Genomic DNA, 19,521 nt, shown 5'->3' with positions numbered 1-19,521 from the left:
AGTGATTCCTTTGTTTGTTCACTTCTTCCAGTTCCGCCTTTACATGGTGTTAATTTTGTAAAAAAGTAAAAATAATCATTTTAATTGTTGATAATAGTGGAGCGAGGTTATTTAACCAAAATCACTTAATTTTACACTCTGGAGTCATTTTTCAAGTTAGAAATAGGAGTGGTAAACGAGCCACGGGCTTTCAGGGCCTTTGGCTCGGCTCGTAAAGGTCTGAGTTCGTTTAATAAAAGCTCGTGTTGGAACCAGACTTAGACTTGTATAAAAGCTCGTTTAATAAAAAGGCCTCAGGCTCTTATTCAGGAGCTCGGCCTTAGAGCCTCCCAGGCTAGCCTAGTATATAAATATTTATTTATATTTTTTATACTACTTGTAATAACTCTCTCATCAATTTATTTCACCCCATTTTATTGGTTTAACAGACTTTTTGAATGATTTTGTTCTATATTATGCTATTTGGATATATATTGAATTTATGTATATTTATGGAATTACTAGTGCTGTTCTATATTATCCTTCATCCTCCTTCACACAAACAAACTCACAAAAACTCATTCGTTCCACTGTGCACTGCTCGTTTGTATCAATTTTTTTTATTTTTTTTATTTTATTTTTATTTTTGTTGGCACTTTTTTTATAATGGGCTAAGATAATATAACATGTTATCTACCTTCTCTCACTTTAATTTTATTTATTTATTGTAGACTTTGTAAATTATTGCTGCAAATTGGAAGCTAAGGTTTCTATCTGGAAATTGATTTTTTGTGGAATTCTGTTCTCTTATTTTTATTCTTTAACATGCTAACAGGCTAAGACAGGCTTCACACAGGCTTTTATTTTTTGTAAATAAACCAGGCCACAGGCCAATATTATATTCGTAACAGGTAACAAGCTAAGGCCAGTCGGACACGTTTAAATACAGGCTTGACCCGTTAAGATCAAAGCTCGGCTCGGCTCGGCCCGTAACACACACAAAAAATCTTTGATTCGCTTCAACCTCTTTCCTCTAATTCACATTGATTCATTCACGGAATTGGATTTTTTTTTAAACAAAAAAAAGAAATTAGATCAGAAAAAAGACACCCACATGCAAAGTCATCGACCTCATTAAGAATTTATTTTAAGATTATAGGGTTTTTTTTGAAATGAATTCAGATAAGTTATCTATACTGAGCCTAAAACGATGTCGTTTTAAGGTGAAAATAAAGATATTTTTATAATTTAATTTATTCTATAGTTATAATAGTATTTATCATTTTAATTTTTTAATCTTTTAACCTTAAACGACATCGTTTTAAAAATGCATGTAGATAATTTATCAGTATTCACCGTAGAACATTAAAACCAAGAATATATTATTACCTACCAAATAGAGAAACGTGAACATTAAACTTGAATTTATTTTAAACTTAAAAAATAATGAATCCAATCCCGGTTTCTTATTATCTTACACATAAAATCTTGATTATTATGACATACCAGATTATGATAGGGTCATAAATGATTTACTTAAATCAATTAATAACTAATTTCTCAATTCAAATATGAGATAAAAGTACTATTTTTATTTTGGTCCCTTGGAAATATGGTCATTCCTAATTTGGTTCATTTATTAATTTTTGTATTAATTGAAATGTGCACCAATTCAATTATTTTCAAATTAAAATTGTCCTCAGATAAACACCATAAAAGACTAAATTAATCCAAATCTTATTTGGTAAGATTAAATTTAAAAATAATTATCATTTAAGATTTTGTGTAAAGATTAATAAATTTATCAAATCTTTATAATTTTGTTTTATTTTTTTAAAATTTCTCCACCAGTCTATTAATCAATTAATCCAATAAGTCAAGCATGACTATAAATACAACAAAATTCTCCCTACCAAGTCTTAAAGTAATATAAAAATATTTAACTAAATTATCTTTTCATTCTATTAAATATCAAAAGAAAAAGATAAAATTAAAAATAATAATTAATACTTTCTATTTAAAAAAATAATAAATAATATTTATAAACTTAAAGAGTGTAATGAAAACGTGCCACTAACAGCTTTCATGTAAATTTAATTCTTTCAAATTTAAATTTAAAATTGTAATAATGATTGACATAATCACTACGGGCGTGGAGACAAACAACACAGCTTCCGTAATCATTTTGGCGACACAAAATGTTCAGTATACGCTTTTACTACATCAATCAACGGTTAATAACAACCAAAACTCAGACTAATTTTTTTAATGCATATTTTTTTTTTTTTTTATAAACTATATGGGAATGCAATCTGTTCGAGTCAGAGATATCCAAATTATATTTGGCGGTACTTCTTTCAAAGAATTTTTTTTTTGCATAATGCATATTTTAAATATGATCTAACATATCATAAAATATCAATTATTATAAATTATCTTATCATTTTCTCCAAGGTAGTTAAATCAATGATGTCAATCAAAACACAAAAGAAAAAGTGTTCAACAAATTTAAAAGAATTAATCTTAACTTATTTACATGACAAAGATCCTTTGAATTGAGACATTAGATTATTAGTGTGATGAAAATTTCAAACGGAACGGGGAGGGACGGACTGAGTTTTTCAATCCATCTCAAAAGCAAGGCGGACTCATTTTTTGACCGGTTGATGGCGGGCATAGGCGGGACGAGGCGTGTCAGTGTAAAATAGGTTCGGGCTGACGAGCCAACCCACCCAGTCCGCCAAACGAAACGAGGCGGACCGAGTTTTTCAGTCCACTTTCAAAAGCGAGGTGGGATGAGCTGGCTAATTTTTTGGCACGGTGGGGCGGGGCGGAGCCGCCCACTTTGCCACCTCTACCTGAAATATATTACCATAATACGGGGTGCGAAATAAATCTCGTAAACTCAAAGTTTATGATGCAGAGCAACCAGAGCCAACCGTTAATATGAGTACTCATGGCTATATTTGATATGTTCATTGGCCAAGAACATATATACTCACTCACACACACACACTCACACACACACACACACACACATATATATATATATATATATATATATATCTCAAATCACATCATATCATATTATCACCTATATGAATGCAACTACATTATTATCCAACTATCACAAACACAAACGTATAGATATACCACCAAGATCATGAAATCATGGAAGAACAAACAAATAGGAGGAATCTTTCTAAACCAAGAGCTTACCTCTTGTAGCTTCTATAGCATGTTTACTTGTAGTACAAGTAACTAGGTCAATTCCTTAGAACTCTGATTAGGAATCACAGTATCTCCTGATTCACACCCGTTATCCGAATATATATCAGATTTGACTTTCACACATCCAAATGTATCACAAGAATTATATCTTGTAACTTCCATATTTTTATTCTTAACAATTCATGCTCATACCACAAGTCAGACCTAAACCCTAATAATTAACATTAGGTTAAACTTATATTCAAATACCATCAATAGACTTTAACCATATAAACTTACTTGAAACTCACTTGAATTAAGTTCCTAGGCTTATTTATTAATTACCTTTAATTCCAACCATATTAACCCTATATGGAAAAAACCTACATAGGTTCTTAATACACAATTTCAAAGGTTTTCATTCATCATTAATTCCTTACTCCATTTAACATTTCATCATGCATCACAACATACACTCTAACTTAGACTTCAAAATCAATAATCAAATGTCCTTTCAAGTGTTAAATTATTTTTATAACTTCAAACACTTACTTTAATCATTCCATTACACTTTATTGTACACAAAATGCACTCAACATCATTCATACAAATTAAACACCATTGTTACCCTATTAAACCCATTATGGTCGAATGTATAGGTTAGGATTTTATAAACCTTCACACATTTAAACTTTAATCCAATGACCTTAAACACTTAGTTAATCATTGAATCCATGCTTCACATACTCATTTTATCAAACAACACATAAACCCTCATTTAACATGTCATGGCCGAAAGGTATGTATAAACAAAGACTTATACAATTCATTATATTTTCTTTATTTCAATCACCAATTGATCACATCACAACCTTAACTTCACTTAGACATCATGAAAAACACATGTACTTCACATTTGTTCAAGCTTGGTTGAATCATGCATCAAAGGTTAAGTCATCCATTTTTCATTTTCTTAACATATATTCACTTGATTGAACTCAACATCATCAATCAAGCATTAAACATCATTAACACCATACGAAATCCTTATTTTACTAGTGATGGTCGAAGCACACACTTAAGGTTAGGTCATTTATCTTCCTTTTTTTTCAAATCTCTTTGATGTTCTCTTTACATTAAATGATTAATCAATCAATTTCCAACATCAAAACCACTTCAAACAACATTAACTTGAATAGCTTCCTTTTGATGATCTAAGTCTTTTCCAACATAAAAACCAAGCCAAAAGATCATCCAAACTCAAGATGACAACATATATCAAAGCTTTAGGAGAAGATATCTCACTCAAAATAAAGCCAAAAAGTGTATAAATTGAGAGGTTTTGCTCACAAGCTCACAAGAAATCTTTTTCATGTTGAAAGCTTCTTGAAATAATAGCTAGAAATCAAAGTTCTCTCAAGCTCTTCTTAATCATGGAGACTCATGGTCATGTGCAGAAAATAAAGAAGGAGAATGCTTGAAAGTAAGACAATAATGAAAGGAATTAACTCATATGAAAAAAGAATGACTTAGGCTTTGTTTGATAATTGTTTTCAAAAACAATTTTTTGATTTTCAGAACAAAAAAAAAATCGTTTGGTAAGGCCTGTTTTGTAAATAAAAAATAAAAACTATAATTCTTTTTTTGTTTTTAGAATCAAATTTAGAGAACATATATGAGTTGTTTTTGTTTTCTGTTTTGGTTTTTAACTTCCAAAACAAAAAAAAAGCATAGAAAACAATTGTTTTCATTACTATTCTACAAAATAGTTTTAAGAACAAAAAACTCAGAACACAATCAAATAGGCCCTTAATCATTATGTCTCTTTACTTTTTGACTTTAAACACTTACGATATTTATCCAATCTTTATGTTAACTATCAAACAAAGACACACACATGTGCAAGAAGTAAACTTGCATGGAAATGAAGCCAAAGAAGCATGCCAACCGACTTATGCATAGTAAACAAGCTTAGCTCACATTTTTTGACTTTTTCAAAGCATAAAGTTACTTAATTCTCATTGATTTTCACTTTACACATCACACACTTGAATTTTTGACCAACTTACATGCACTTAGATGAATCATGCGTGACATATAAGGAAGAAAGCAAGATAATTCACTTTGACCAATAGTTAAGCTTAGTTGTAAAGCTTAAGCTTACTTTTCACCTAGTTTTGACTTTTAATTTCCTTAATCTTTAACCTAATTCTTTTAATTATTCTACTCAGCATCCAATCAAATTAAACATGCTTCAAATACCTAAAATTTACCAGACAATTTAACTAGACTGACAGAATTCAGTTCAAACCTAGTTTGTCAAATTGCCAAAATACCCCTTATATCACCAATTTCATATTTATGTCTTTCAACATAACTTATGTTCTTATGAGGTCTTAATTAACTTGTTAGGCATGCATTGTATCCCTCTATTCATTATCATAACAATTTCATGATTTAACTATTAAAATTCTCTTAACAGTCACTAAATTTACATACTGTCTCACTTAAACCTTTATTTAACACATCTTAAGAATAAGGGTTGTTATATTCTCCCCACCTTTTAAGAATTTTGCCGACAAAATTATACACATACCTGGCAGATAACTTATGATATAGCTGGAGAATCTCATCCTCCCGCTCCCAAGTAGCCTCCTCAGGAGTTCAACCTTCCCATTGAATTTTCACCATGGGTATAACTTTACTTCTCAGTCTCTTTTCAGCTATATCAAGTATTTTCATAGGTCTGATTGGAGTTTTCAAGTTTTTCTTTATTTCAATTTCATCAATCACATGAGATTCATCTGCAACATATCTCCTAAGTTGACTTACATGAAATACATCATGTAGATTTAATAATTGTGGAGGTAAAGCGAGTTGATAAGCAACAGGCCCAACCCTTTTGATAATCTGGTAAGGTCCAATAAACCTGGGACTTAACTTCGCCACTCCTAGAGCTCGTCTAACTCCCGTAACAGGCGACAACCTCACTAACACATTATCTCCTTCAGAGAATTCTAAAGGTCAATGTTTACTATCATAATAGCTTTTTTGACGATCTTCAGCTTTCTTTAATCTTTCTTTAATCATTTTCACTTGATTTATGACCTCTTGCACCATATCTGGTTCATACAACTCTTTATCTCCAATCTCTAACCAACAAGTAGCGTATGACACCTTCAACCATACAAAGCCTCATACGGAGCCATATCCAAACTAGCATGGAAACTATTGTTATATGAAAATTCTACCAAAGATAGATATTTATCCCATGTCGTACCTTGATCTAAGGTACATGCTCTCAACATGTCTTCTAGAGTCTGAATAGTCCTTTCATTTTGACCATCAATCTGGGGATGATAAGTTGTATTCAGTCTCAATTGTGTACCAAAAGCATCATGCAAAGCACCCCAAAATTGAGAAGTAAACTTAGGATCTCGATCACTAACTATGCTCTCGGGCACACCATGAAGTCTCACCATCTCTTTCACATAGAGTCGAGCTAACTACTATGTAGTAAAAGTAGTTTTCACAGGTAAAAAATGAGCAGACTTAGTTAATCGGTCTACTATGACCCATATAGAATCCAATTATGCCTGAGTCCTTGGCAAACTTACAATAAAATCGATAGAAATACTGACCTATTTCCATTCTGAAATTTCCAAAGATTGAAGTTTACCAGAAGGTTTCTGATATTCAATTTTCACCTTCTGACAAATAAGACACTTATTCATATATTTAGCTATGTCCCTCTTCATACATTTTCACATATTCACTTATTCACACATTTGTTAGGCATGAATTGTATCTCTCTATTCATTATCATGACAATTTCATGATTTCACTATTAGAATTCTCTTAACAGTCACTAAATTCACACATTGTCTCACTTAAACATTTATTTAAGAGTAAATACCATTTTTTGTCTCTGACAATTTTCACGAAGCCCCTTTTGATCCCCAACAATAAAAAAGGCTCATTTTGGTCCTTAATTTTACAAAAATAGTGCCACGTTTGTCCTTCTGTTAGTTGGCATCTAACGGCCCAACTATCGAAGCACACGTGGAACGTTAGTTTGCTGAGTCACTGTTAAGTAGTCTAGCGTGGAAGTAATACGACGACGTTTTGACCATGCCTTATGTCTTCTTGGAGTTTTGGACAACTGACCCTAGCATCGAAGGCCCTATTTGGTCCCTGACAAATTTATCGAGGCCCTATTTGGTCCTTAACACTAAAAAAATGGACATGAACATAGAAGTTGCAAGGCATATTGCAGCAAACCACCAACCACAAATGGCCCTATTGCCAAGCATCCTGGACAGTGTAGGAGGACTAATTGTTGTCTCCAATCTAAACAATCTCATATCTCTGGTTTCTTATTCCAAATCCATGATATTCAAAGATGGAGATAACGATGGAGGTGAAGAGAGTAAGCCACTATCTGCATGGAGCAGCATATTCATTTTATCAGGATTATGCCAAATCTATGGGATTCACCACTTCAATCAAAAATAGTAGACGCTCAACTTGGAATTTCTTAAATATTGCATGAGTATAAACTGTTGACATTTGTTTTTCCCAAGGTGAAGGAGATTTAAGAGTTGGCTATTTGTGTAATGTATCAAAATCTGTAATGGCTTCCTCATCATACTTATTTTGAAGAATTATCCCATATTGTTTCACAAACTCTTTAAGGGTGATTTTCTTATGAATATATTTGTCAAAGAAAGAGTTAATACTTTCAGAACGTTGAGGTGTAGACATTCCAGCTAAAAAGGTATCCTCCATGTAAGTTGGCACCCACTTTTTTCGGTCTTCATACAATGATTGAAACCATATATCATCTTGGAGTTCAAATCTAGTGACCATTTTCCACCATCTCATGTCAAACTGTTCATCTGTACATGACTTAAAAATGCACTTGTTAAACTTTGGCAAGAAATTCTTATACTGTTTGATCACAAAAGACAGATTTTCAGATATCCTTTCCAGCACGTGCCAAAGAGAAAAGCAATGTCGTACATTTGGCAAGACTTCTTCAATTGATGCCTTCAAGGACTTGTCTTGATCGGTGATTATAACTTTGGGAGCTTGCCCACCCATCGCTCTATGTGACACCCCGTATATATCCGGTAATGTTATCATACTATCGTATTAAGCTGCGCTTAATTAAAAATACGGAATATCTTTTTCTTTTCAATTATGAAGTCATTAACATTACCAACTTGCTTATTAATCAATTAATAAAACATCGCCTGTATGCAATTGCAATAAAACAGCTAACTGAAATACCTCATTAATTAAAACAACATAATGCATGTCTCTAGTCACTGAACTACAACACGTAGACCGGACCAACTATCAGTTTATACAACTCAACTCAAAAGTACTAACAACATAGTGGCATGGACAACTCCCATGCTCACCCAAATAAGGCAACAAAGCCCAACATAAGTCTCAACTCAAATCATAAAGAGCAGAAAATATAAACAGCATCCAATCCAGTCATGACAGTAATACAGCATAAATATCATAATCAGCTAAGCTCTGGCCTCCTGCCGCCAGAGGCATCAGTCACCAAACTACCTGAACCTGAAATAAGCATTCCCCAAACGTGGGCTGAGATCTCTAAACAAGAAATCTCAGTAAGACAAGGGGTCCTCAAGGATCTTCCACCCCAAGCTCACTTACATGTGCAATATAAGTTTAAAAGCAGTTCATCAATATCATTTCTAAAACAGTGCAATGCAGCAGATAATCATGTCATGTGTGTCAATTCTATTCTACTGATCAGAGAAATGCAGGAATACGTCTATTACCCACACAATATGCAAGATGCTACTTGCACCCACCCCACAGACTCACCATCTTGTATAACACCACATACTCAGGCTTACCGACTAAGTAGAAACAACACATACATATTATAAGGCATTGCACATATCAGCTCAAAAGCATTTCAAATATCCAAAGCATGTAACACAACATGCATATAACCACACCCCCATGGGACATGGTGGAACCACAACATGGCTAAACCGAGGACACGAAAGCTTACCTTGCAAGCTAACACCCAAAGCCAAGAGTCCACAGCTCAAAGTCCAAACACAACAGATTCACAATCTATTATGGACCAATAATATATCAATAAACATGCACCGCAAGCATACAATATTAAGACAACGTCTTTTCATTACGTTTTACGTCTTAAGGCTTCTCACCAAGCCATAAGCCCTTAATCACATGATTCTGACTTACATTAATTAATTACAAAAGTTCAACTTCCTCAAACTAAGGTCCACAAACCCATAGATCAGTTCTGGATGAACAGTACGCTACTGTTCCTCGCAAACCCAGAATATTCGGATATTCCTCGGGGGCATATCTGAATATCTCACTGGAAATATCCGGATATCCATATCCCCATATCCGGATATCAATATCCGGATATCCATATCCGGATATTTATCGACCAAATATCCGAATATTTTGCGACAGTATGCAGTTTCTGCATTTCGCGAAGATATCCTTCCGAGGTTCCATTTTTAACATTTCCATAAGCTAAAACATGCATCTTAAGGTCCATTTAGGTTCATATGACAGTTGGTTACTTGTTTAATCCATTAAACATACCAAGACATCAACTTTAACCCATTAAACTCAAGATCAAAGGTAGAACCACTTACTCAAGGTTCAAAACAGAAAAGCAAAGGCTCATGGAGCTCTCCAAACAGCTCCAACAATGCAGACCAAGAAGGTGCACGAAAATGTCACACCAAAGGTTGATTCTTGCACCAAAAGATTACACCTTGAAGCTCAAAAAGCCAACTCCAAGGTTCCCACAACCAAAACCACCAACTCAGCCCTTCACACCTCACAAAGCAGTGACAAAACTCAGAACAAAAGCACTCTCCCCACTCACACTACACTCCACTAAGTGTTTGATGAAGAAACCAAGAAGAAAGATGACTTCTTGGCTCTCAAGGTGAAGAGGAAGGGATGAACAGCAAAGGAAGAGGCACTCAGCAGCTGAGCATTCACGTAGGAAGCCAATATGGCCTAGGGTTTTGTGCATAAGTTGCATTTATAGTCACTTAAGCCTTTAACACACAGTATTAACTTTAATTGCTACGCTTAGCATTTTAATCCCAAACTTTGGATTCTTAACCCACTCAATTTTACAAGAATTATCATATTTTTCTTATAATTTTCGAAGCACCTTTCCGGTACGCGCTTTTCATAGCCCGTACCAGTTTCTGGCACCAGTTCTTATTATTTTGACTTGAAACTCGTTTTACAAGTCCTACATATTATTCTAGTAATTATCATGCACTTATTATAATTTTCTGGAATACTTTTTCGATACACATTTATACCGACTATCAGAACCGGTATCTGCACTTTTCTTTCGAAAAGCGACTTTCAATATTCTTAATCACTTACTATAATTATTAGAGCCTCATAATAATTATTAGGGTCAATTATGGAATTATTTCCTAATTTCACATAATTAATTAATTGACTTCCTTAATTAACGGTGCGGATTCTTACACTCTAAGCCATGTCTTCATTAACCAAACAAATGTTGGTTTAGTCTCATCTACAAGCAATGCACATCAAAGAAATATAGGTTGAGAATGATGGTTCACTCCAACAAAAGAAGCAAACGACAACTTATCATTGCTTTTTATGTAAGTGGTATCAAATGAAACAACATCATTAAAACTGAGATAGTCATTGATACTTTTTGCATCAATCCAAAATAGATTTCTTAAACGTTGCTCTTCATTTAAATCTATAGAATAGAAGAAGTTGGGATTCTCTTTTTGAATGTGCTTAAAATACTCAAGCATAATTTGGGCATCTCCCTCATCCAAAGCCAAATACTGACCTCTGTCAAACTGATAATTTACATCACCCAAGAGAGACACAATGTTTTGACAGCCACCAGATTTCCTAGACATTTCAACATACATCTTTCTGGTGCGGTCACTAACAGCATGCAGGATGTCAATGTTATTCTTTTCAGCTAATTTCACATTTCTATGAATCCGAAAATGATATGCCAGAGCTGGTAAAAGTTCATGATTATGTTCCTTTATAAATTCATGAATGATCCACTTTCCATCCGGCCTTCTCTTCACATGCATGCAAGCTTTGCAATTTGTCTTCTTTACACTTGGTCTTCGACTGCTCCCACTGTCAGACTCAGGTGTAACTCCATACCTAGAGCATGCAAATTTGGCATCGATAAATTCTTTTGTTTTCTTTGAGCGTCTAATATTTTTGATTGAAATGGTGAATCCCATAGATTTGGCATAATCCTGATAAAATGAATATGCTGCTCCATGCAGATAGTGGCTTACTCTCTTCTTCACCTCCATCGTTATCTCCATCTCTGAATATCATGGATTTGGAATAAGAAACTAGAGATATGAGATTGTTTAGATTGGAGACAACAATTAGTCCTCCTACACTGTCCAGGATGCTTGGCAATAAGGCCATTTGTGGTTGGTGGTTTGCTGCAATATGCCTTGCAACTTCTATGTTCATGTCCATTATTTTAGTGATAAGGACCAAATAGGGCCTCGATAAATTTGTCAGGGACCAAATAGGGCCTTCGATGCTAGGGTCAGCTGTCCAAAACTCAAAGAAGACATAAGGCATGGTCAAAACGTCGTCGTATTACTTCCACGCTGGACGGTGACTCAGCAAACTAATATTCCACGTGTGCTCCGTTAGTTGGGCCGTTAGATGCCAACTAACAGAAGGACAAACGTGGCACTATTTTTGTAAAATTAAAGACCAAAATGAGCCTTTTTTATTGTTGAGGACCAAAAGGGGCTTCGTGGTATTTACTCTTTATTTAACATATATTGAGAATGATGGTTGTTATTCACCATCATTGAAAGAGTTAAATTTTGTTATTTTGTTAATAAAAATTGAAAACGGAAAAGTTACTTTTTTATCAAATCCCAATTTTTTGTTTAACCATATTTTCTATTTGTTTTCAGCTTCAGAACAACCCGCTCGAATCTGAATGAAAATGCATTCATCATTCGTCTCCTGACTTTTTCATCTAATTGTTGTTGTGCCATCTAATTAGGGAGGGAAAAAAAAGCAAGTTCCAAATTAAATTTATTAATTTATTTATAGGAAAAGTATATATCTTTTTAAATGACACAAAATTAGATCATTTTAAGAGAAAGATAGAGATAAATACTGTGTCTTATTTAAAATTTAAATTAAAAAAATTCTCCATACTTTCTCCTCCCTAATTTATATTTATCTCTCTCTTTATAATACATTTTTTTCCATTATTTATAAATTTGAAATTGAGTGAGTGGAGCTTATTGGAGAAAAGGGGCACACGGGCCACGGCAAAGCACAGGAGCAGCTTCATCTTCAGAGCCAAACACAAACAAAACAACAAAACCAAATCTTTTCCCCTTTCTCTCTCTTTCTTTCTAAAACCTCTCTCAGATATCTCTCTCTCTCTTTGTAAACTGTAATCTGATGTGTAGATCTTAAAAAGTGGCCATTGCGGATCTGAATTGGTGTTAGGGTTTAAAAAAAGGGTTTTTCTTTTTCTTTTTCTTTTTCCTTTTCCTTCAATGGCCACACCCTTTCCCATTCCCTTCAGTGCAGCTCAGGTTCTTCTTTCTTCTCTCTTTTGAATCAAAATCTATGTGCTTTTTTTTTTATCTCAAATAATCTCTGTGTGACTTTTGGGTTTTGGTTCATTTGTTATTTCAGGTTGGGACCTACTTCGTGGGGCAGTATTATCAGGTGCTTCAGAATCAACCGGAATTCGTGCACCAGTTTTATTCTGATGCTAGCACTATGCTCCGTATTGATGGCAACGCTAGGGAGACTGCCACTGCAATGCTTGTAATTTCTCAATTTAGATTAATACAATTGTGTTTTTTTTTTTTTTTGTGGTTTGAGATTACTGATTTATTTTATTTTACTTTTTTGTGACCTGAATTGGATATGAAATATGAATAGGACTGTTAATAAGTTGGTATATTTTGTAGCGTGCTTCTTAGTATTATATTGACTAAAAGGAATGATATGTCAAATTATGGTGGGAAAAAGAATTCTTTTGATTGAGAAGTTTCAACTTTCAACAGGGTGCATATAGAGTGAGTGAGTGAGTGAGTGAGTAAATGTGTGAAACCTCTGTTTTAGAAAAAATGAAAACAGAGCAATGGAATAGCCAAATAGGATATATAGTGAGTGAGTGAGTGAGTGATTGTGTGAAGTCCTTGTACCAAAAGAATGAAAATAGGTCAACGGGATAATTAAATAGGGTGCATTCAGTCTCTTTTAGTTCCTTTTCATTTAGTAAATTTAAGTTTATTTGACTTTCCGATTTCTTTTGAGAATTGATGATAGAAAAGAAAAAAAGAAAAAATTATCAAACTGTTGGTGATATGGAATTGCACCAATTCATGCATGTATCAGCACAATTTGAAGTTATCTCCGATTCATCACATGATGATGATACGAATTACACGCATGCCAAATCATATTGAACCATGGGATTCAATTCATGAATAATGTGATTCTAACTACTATGATAAACTAAGTATTTGGAATATGAATTCACTCTGTCCCGGTTGCTTCTAGTCTATAATCTTTAGATGGTACTTGTACCCTCTTTGCATTCTATTAAAAACTTTATTTGTCAGAGTTAAGACAATAAGTTATTCTCTCAGCTGATTTAGATTCCTTACATTTTAATACCTCCTTAATAGATTTAAGGGACTAGTTTATGCACGTACAACTATAGTAAACTTCTTATTTCCCCCCAGAATTAAAGAAATTTCTCTGTGGGCAGCAAATCCATCAACTGGTTATGTCACTCAGTTATACTGGAATTGAAATCAAGACAGCACAATCTCTGGAATCTTGGAGCGGTGGTGTTCTTGTGATGGTTTCTGGATGTGTACAAATTAAGGACTACAACCCAAGGAGGAAATTTATGCAGACATTCTTCCTGGCACCCCAAGAAAAAGGCTTTTTTGTGCTCAATGATATTTTTCACTTTGTTGAAGAGGATCCAGTTCCCCACCACCAAGCGGTCTTGCTAGCTCAGAGCAATCTTGATTCGAAAGTTAATGCTCAGAGCATAATCAATAAGCCAGGTAATTCTGTGTCAGCTTGTGTTCTTGTACCTGAATTAAAAAATTACCACCTGTTGCAGTTAAAAAATAAAGAAAATGTAATACGTTGTTTCTCTTGATATAACTCTGAAGTTATGTCATTGTGACTATGTATCTATCCCCAGGTGTTACCTGTTCTTTTATGTGAATTATGGTACTGATCTTGTTTGGTGTCTGTGAGAGACTCTTAGTTATGTGTTCTTTAGTACTCTTCTAGTTTCAGAGAATTTGTAGTTCATATATTATTAATTATTTTAGTCAGAAAATCTTTTAGTAGTGGGCCGCCAATTAGGAAGGTGAATGTGAGAAGAAATAAGGATGGGCCAGGCCCTATTAGTAATAGTAGTTAGGTTTGATTGATATTGTTATATATATTAGATAGAGTTACGTAATATTAATTGATATTATTAGATATAGTAGACAGAGTTACTTGATATTAATTGATATTGTTATATATATTAGATAGAGTTACATAATATTAATTGATATTATTAGATATAGTAGACTAAGTTACTTGATATTAATTGATATTGTTAGATATGTTAGATTTAAGTTACTTGATATTAAAGGATAGTGTTAGATACAGCAGTTAGGATTTCCTAATATTGGATGATTTTTCTCTAAATATTTAGTTATGATGTAAGGAAAAGCAAGGCAGAGAAAAGAGATCACCGAGGGAAAAGAATTGAATGTGTGGGGAGAGACCAGGCTCTCAAACTCCTAGGTATTAGCTGCTGTAATCATTCTTTCTACCCCTATCAATAAAATTCTCATCTGTTTTCCTCAGAAATTTTCTAAATTCCGGTCCTGTTCAATTAAAAATCCTATGTTAAGTTCATAAACTTTTTTCCCTTTTATAAACTGCTGTTGGTACTGCTGATCTTTTTCAGCCGCTTATACAGATACCATGTTTGTTTGTCATTAATTGTGTTTGCTACATCATTATCAGTTGTTGACTGCCACCACCCATTATTAGCACATTGACAACACATAGAAAACACCAGTTGCCTCAAATTGGTTTAAAAAACTGCATCCTTTCTGCTTACAAACTGAAGCTTTCTCAGATGTAGAATGATAAATCTGGATATGGATTTCAAGCACTTGAAATTAAATAGTTGTAACCTTAACCCTAGATCCATATGCAGATTGTGGTTGCGAGTGCTTTGTTATAGTGTTACTTTATAGAATGATTGTGTAAAGTTGGAAGTTGTCCTAATGACAAACCTTATTGATTTAACAATGATCAATGTTTTATATCTTTGAAATAAATAAAACAACTTTTACTTCTGAGAAATTTAGATAAATAACCAATTTGGCTTCAACTGATTCTGGATGCTGTAATGCTTTAACTCTTAATTAATTGAGAGCCATGGATTTTACAGTGTCCAACTACCTGCTGGGTGGAGATATCCAGGCTAGGGAGTTTGTTGCTACAACTACAAATGAGGTCAAAGAAAATGGTGTAGTCGACAATTATGGATTTTCAGAGCAACGAATGCATCAAGGCCCTGATTCTGAACATATGAGGGAGGATAACACTGTTGAAGAGTCAAATGGTTCCCTTCAATCTTCAGTGAATGCAGTGCAAGACCATGTACCTGCTTCTGATGAACCTGCTGGGGAGCCAACAAAGCACACTTATGCCTCCATTGTATGTGCTAACTAACCATTCTATTAATTTCCACAAAACTTTTTCTTTTGGTATTCAATTATGACTTTAGTACTGACCATGTTATGGGCTGTTCGTTGGAAGTTACGAGTTGCTAAAGGACAATCCACTCCATCTGTATCGTCTCTGCCTTCTCATAAGAATGTGTACCCTTCGGAATGGGACCATGCTCCACAGACTAGTAGTCAGCAAACAACTGCTTCGGCAAATGCATTTGAAAGGTCTGAGTATGATATAGTGGAGGAGCTTCCTGCAACAGAAGATGAAGGTTACTGTGTGTGTTTGTTGAGAATTGATTAATTATTTGGTTCCTTTATTTATTACTTATATTTACTTTCTGGTATTGAGCACATTTTCATGGCTCATTGCATAATAAACTAATTTGTTTGAAAGAATCCTTAAAAGTGTTATGTATAGTATTTGTCACATATTCATTGGTCACTGCCACTGATCTTGATTTGCTTGGGAATGCTTTCAGATGAAATAAAATCTGTTTATGTGAGAAACTTGTCACCTACAGTGTCTCCTTCTGAAATTGAAGATGAATTCAAGAATTTTGGTAGAATCAGGCCAGATGGTGTTGTCATAAGAAGTCGCAAGGTTTGACTTTACACCTTCAAATAACTATATTAATATTAGTACATTTATATCCCATTATGAATCTATAATTTTCACTTATATCCAGGACGTTGGAGTTTGTTACGCATTTGTTGAATTTGAAGATATGACAGGCGTTCATAATGCAGTCAAGGTTTGGATTTGGTTTTAAATGATTAGTTTGAGATATGTATTACTCATCAATTATGATATAGTAATGCCACTTTGCAACCCAGAACGAAGAGAACTAACTAAAATCAAATGTACTACATGGTCATAACGAACTAGAGTCATGTTTGTATTGTATGTTTGGCAGGCTGGATCTGTTGAGATAGCAGGAAGACAAGTATACATTGAAGAGCGGAGACCAAACAGTAACATCCCTTCTCGAGGAGGAAGTATGTCTTTTTCTATTATTATTTTGAACTTTGCTTCTGTCTTTTCTTTTCTTTTTCTCAAAAAATTTTCATCATGAATGTCCCTGACTCCTGTTTGTGACAAATAGATGTGGTAAAACAATGAATCTGTATTGCCAATTTGGAAAACTGAGGGATGAGTTGATGGGACTAGTAGTGGATTCTCATGTGACATTCATTTTTGAACAATTACAGATTAAGCTTCAATATGCTAAATTTTGTATAAGGATCCCATTAGGTTTACGGTGATGTGATAGCTTCAAGTTCTAATTGTGTTTCAATGTTTAGTGGCTTTTCCATGTGAAATATGGATGAAAAAATGTTATATTTTTTATTTAACTAACCTCATGCTTCATTTAATTATGTATCATAAACTATTCAAAATGATCTTTGTCTACACTATCTGACCTGCTATGGTGCATCAATAATGACGCTGACACTGACTATGCTACAGATGAGTGACCCCTTTTTTTTTCCCAAAAATCTCCATGTTTTTCTCTGCATAATTCAACTGTTTATAAGCCATTTATTCAGGTTTGTTTTGTTTGTCACACTTGTTTTTCACTGTATTATCAACAGGACGGGGTAGAGGCAGGGGTAGCTATCAATCAGAGGCACCAAGAGGGCGTTTCAGTTCAAGGAGTTTTGGCAGGGGAAGTGGCCATGATGGTGGTGATAGGGAGTATAACAAACCCAGAGGAAATGGTTTCTATAGACCAAGTCCACGGCAAGAGAGGGGATATTCAGGGCATCAAGTACAAAGAAATGGACAGAATCTGGCTGAGTCTTCCTGAGTCAACAAAATATTTTAGCAAGAGAATCCAATTTTGGGTCCAGATATTTCAGCTCCCAATAGTCAATTTCAATAGATTAAACCAAATATTGATAATTTTGAAGTATTAAATTAAGATGTTCAATTCAGGGAATATGAATGAGATATTTTGGTTTCTGATAAATTTTGTTCTACAGGCTTCTTGTTTCATTTGTTTCTCCAGGAATTTTATGTTTAGCTGGAAATGTGTTTAGAACATCTGGCATTTGTTTACTCCCCCGTTGAAATTTAAAATCTAGTTGTTATTTTTTGTTAACAGTACTTCAGAGTTTGATACTATTTGCTTAAATGTAATTGGTGGGTCAATTTCTTTGTTAATACATTGCCCACGCTTTGATTTTTAAAATTAAAGTAATTTGTAGATACATACATGCTCAGTTAGTAATTATAAGCTTTATTGGAGTTGGAGTTGTTTCAAAATTCAAAATTGCTGCACTTTTATAATGTCAGAATTAGTTTGTTTGCAGTGCATCATTAGAAAAATGATTGGTCAGCTATTTATTTTTAGCAAGGTCATTTTTAACATTTACTATAAAAGAATTTATTGATAATTTGGTATATGATCTTCTAAATTTTTTTAGAACTAATTTGGGTTGTTATTTACAGAAGTTAAATTTACTTCTAATATAAAATTATAAAAAAAAAATCCATTTGTGTTATTATATTTTTTTTATTTACTAAAATAAATAATCAACATTGAAAAGTTAACAATGTTTTGAATTATATAATCCAGACGCATGATATGCAAGGTCGAAAGAGAACTGTGTTTGGATTAATTTATTTATATTCAAAACAGTTTATAATTCAAATTTTATTAAAAAAAAAAGGTATTGAAATGAAAAAAACACACACACACACATATATATATATATATATATATATATTTCTCTCAAAATTTATCAAAACCAATAACGCAGTTATTCTAAAAAATAGAAGCTCAAATTCCTTAAGAAGATCTTAAATCTCTCTCCTAATGCATCCATAAATTATAACAATTAAGCATTAATATATAATAGTAGGACTTAATTAAGGTACATTTTATATTAGCCTAGATAAATCAAAACTGTTATATTTTCAGGTACATTTCAGCTTAAAATGTCGTCATTTTATGGAGCTCTCTATTTAGTAAATCCATAGCTGTACATAGTGATGTTTACTATATATATCAGAATTACACAAAGATTATAAACCCTAACTAAGTCTCGGAAACTTGTGACATTCTAAAATAGGTATGTATGTATGCTTTGTATTGACACAGTTGCAAGTCTTGCAACATAGCTTTAATTACCAACAAAAAATCCTAACATAGACTGAAATCAAAAGAAACAGAATTTTCCATATCATCACCGAAAATAAGGGACTAAATTAAGGGTTGAAAACTATTCAATCCTCCTTTTGATTCGTTGTCTTTATTGCAAAATTATTCTCTCTTCATCATCAAAATGCCTTATTTCCCTCTCTTCTCCGTCTTCATGAAACGCACTCACCAAACCCTTTCCTTCTTTCCAATGCTCATAAAGGCATTAAAGCATAAATAACAAAGATCTAGCACAAATTCTTTCGTTTTCATTATTCCCTCTTCTGGTTGCAATTTCATTATCACTAGCTCAAACAACAATAATTTCAAGCTCTCCAATTCAAAGCTCGCAT

General features: G+C 33.5%; 1 protein-coding gene and 1 pseudogene across 1 annotated transcript; one reads left to right on the top strand and one right to left on the bottom strand.

Moving 5' to 3' along the window:
- Window positions 1-7,662: 7,662 nt before the first annotated feature.
- On the bottom strand, window positions 7,663-11,573 carry LOC133285153 (protein FAR-RED IMPAIRED RESPONSE 1-like; annotated as a pseudogene).
- Window positions 11,574-12,591: 1,018 nt separating this feature from the next.
- Window positions 12,592-18,164, top strand: LOC133285077 (nuclear transport factor 2-like). The gene is made up of 9 exons (XM_061482238.1): window positions 12,592-12,842; window positions 12,946-13,080; window positions 14,033-14,339; window positions 15,740-16,008; window positions 16,111-16,294; window positions 16,505-16,626; window positions 16,712-16,777; window positions 16,940-17,021; window positions 17,619-18,164. Exons 1-9 carry the CDS (start codon window positions 12,804-12,806, stop codon window positions 17,831-17,833), a joined length of 1,419 nt encoding a protein of 472 aa, XP_061338222.1. The 5' UTR covers window positions 12,592-12,803; the 3' UTR covers window positions 17,834-18,164.
- The last annotated feature ends 1,357 nt before the right edge of the window (window positions 18,165-19,521 follow it).

The sequence above is a fragment of the Gastrolobium bilobum genome, unplaced genomic scaffold (assembly GCF_033153095.1).
Source record: "Gastrolobium bilobum isolate Gb01-03AN ecotype WA unplaced genomic scaffold, APGP_CSIRO_Gbil_v1 utg10291, whole genome shotgun sequence".
Lineage (NCBI taxonomy): Eukaryota > Viridiplantae > Streptophyta > Magnoliopsida > Fabales > Fabaceae > Gastrolobium > Gastrolobium bilobum.
Note: the sequence above shows the minus strand (reverse complement) of the source record. Positions and strands in the feature narration are given on the sequence as shown.

Excerpts from the sequence above, each read along its gene's own strand:
- LOC133285077 (XM_061482238.1), top strand. The coding sequence starts at position 12,804 with ATGGCCACACCCTTTCCCATTCCCTTCAGTGCAGCTCAG. Across the intron at positions 14,340-15,739 it reads GAGCATAATCAATAAGCCAG|TGTCCAACTACCTGCTGGGT; the intron begins GTAATTCTGTGT and ends TGGATTTTACAG. Across the intron at positions 16,778-16,939 it reads GCGTTCATAATGCAGTCAAG|GCTGGATCTGTTGAGATAGC; the intron begins GTTTGGATTTGG and ends TATGTTTGGCAG.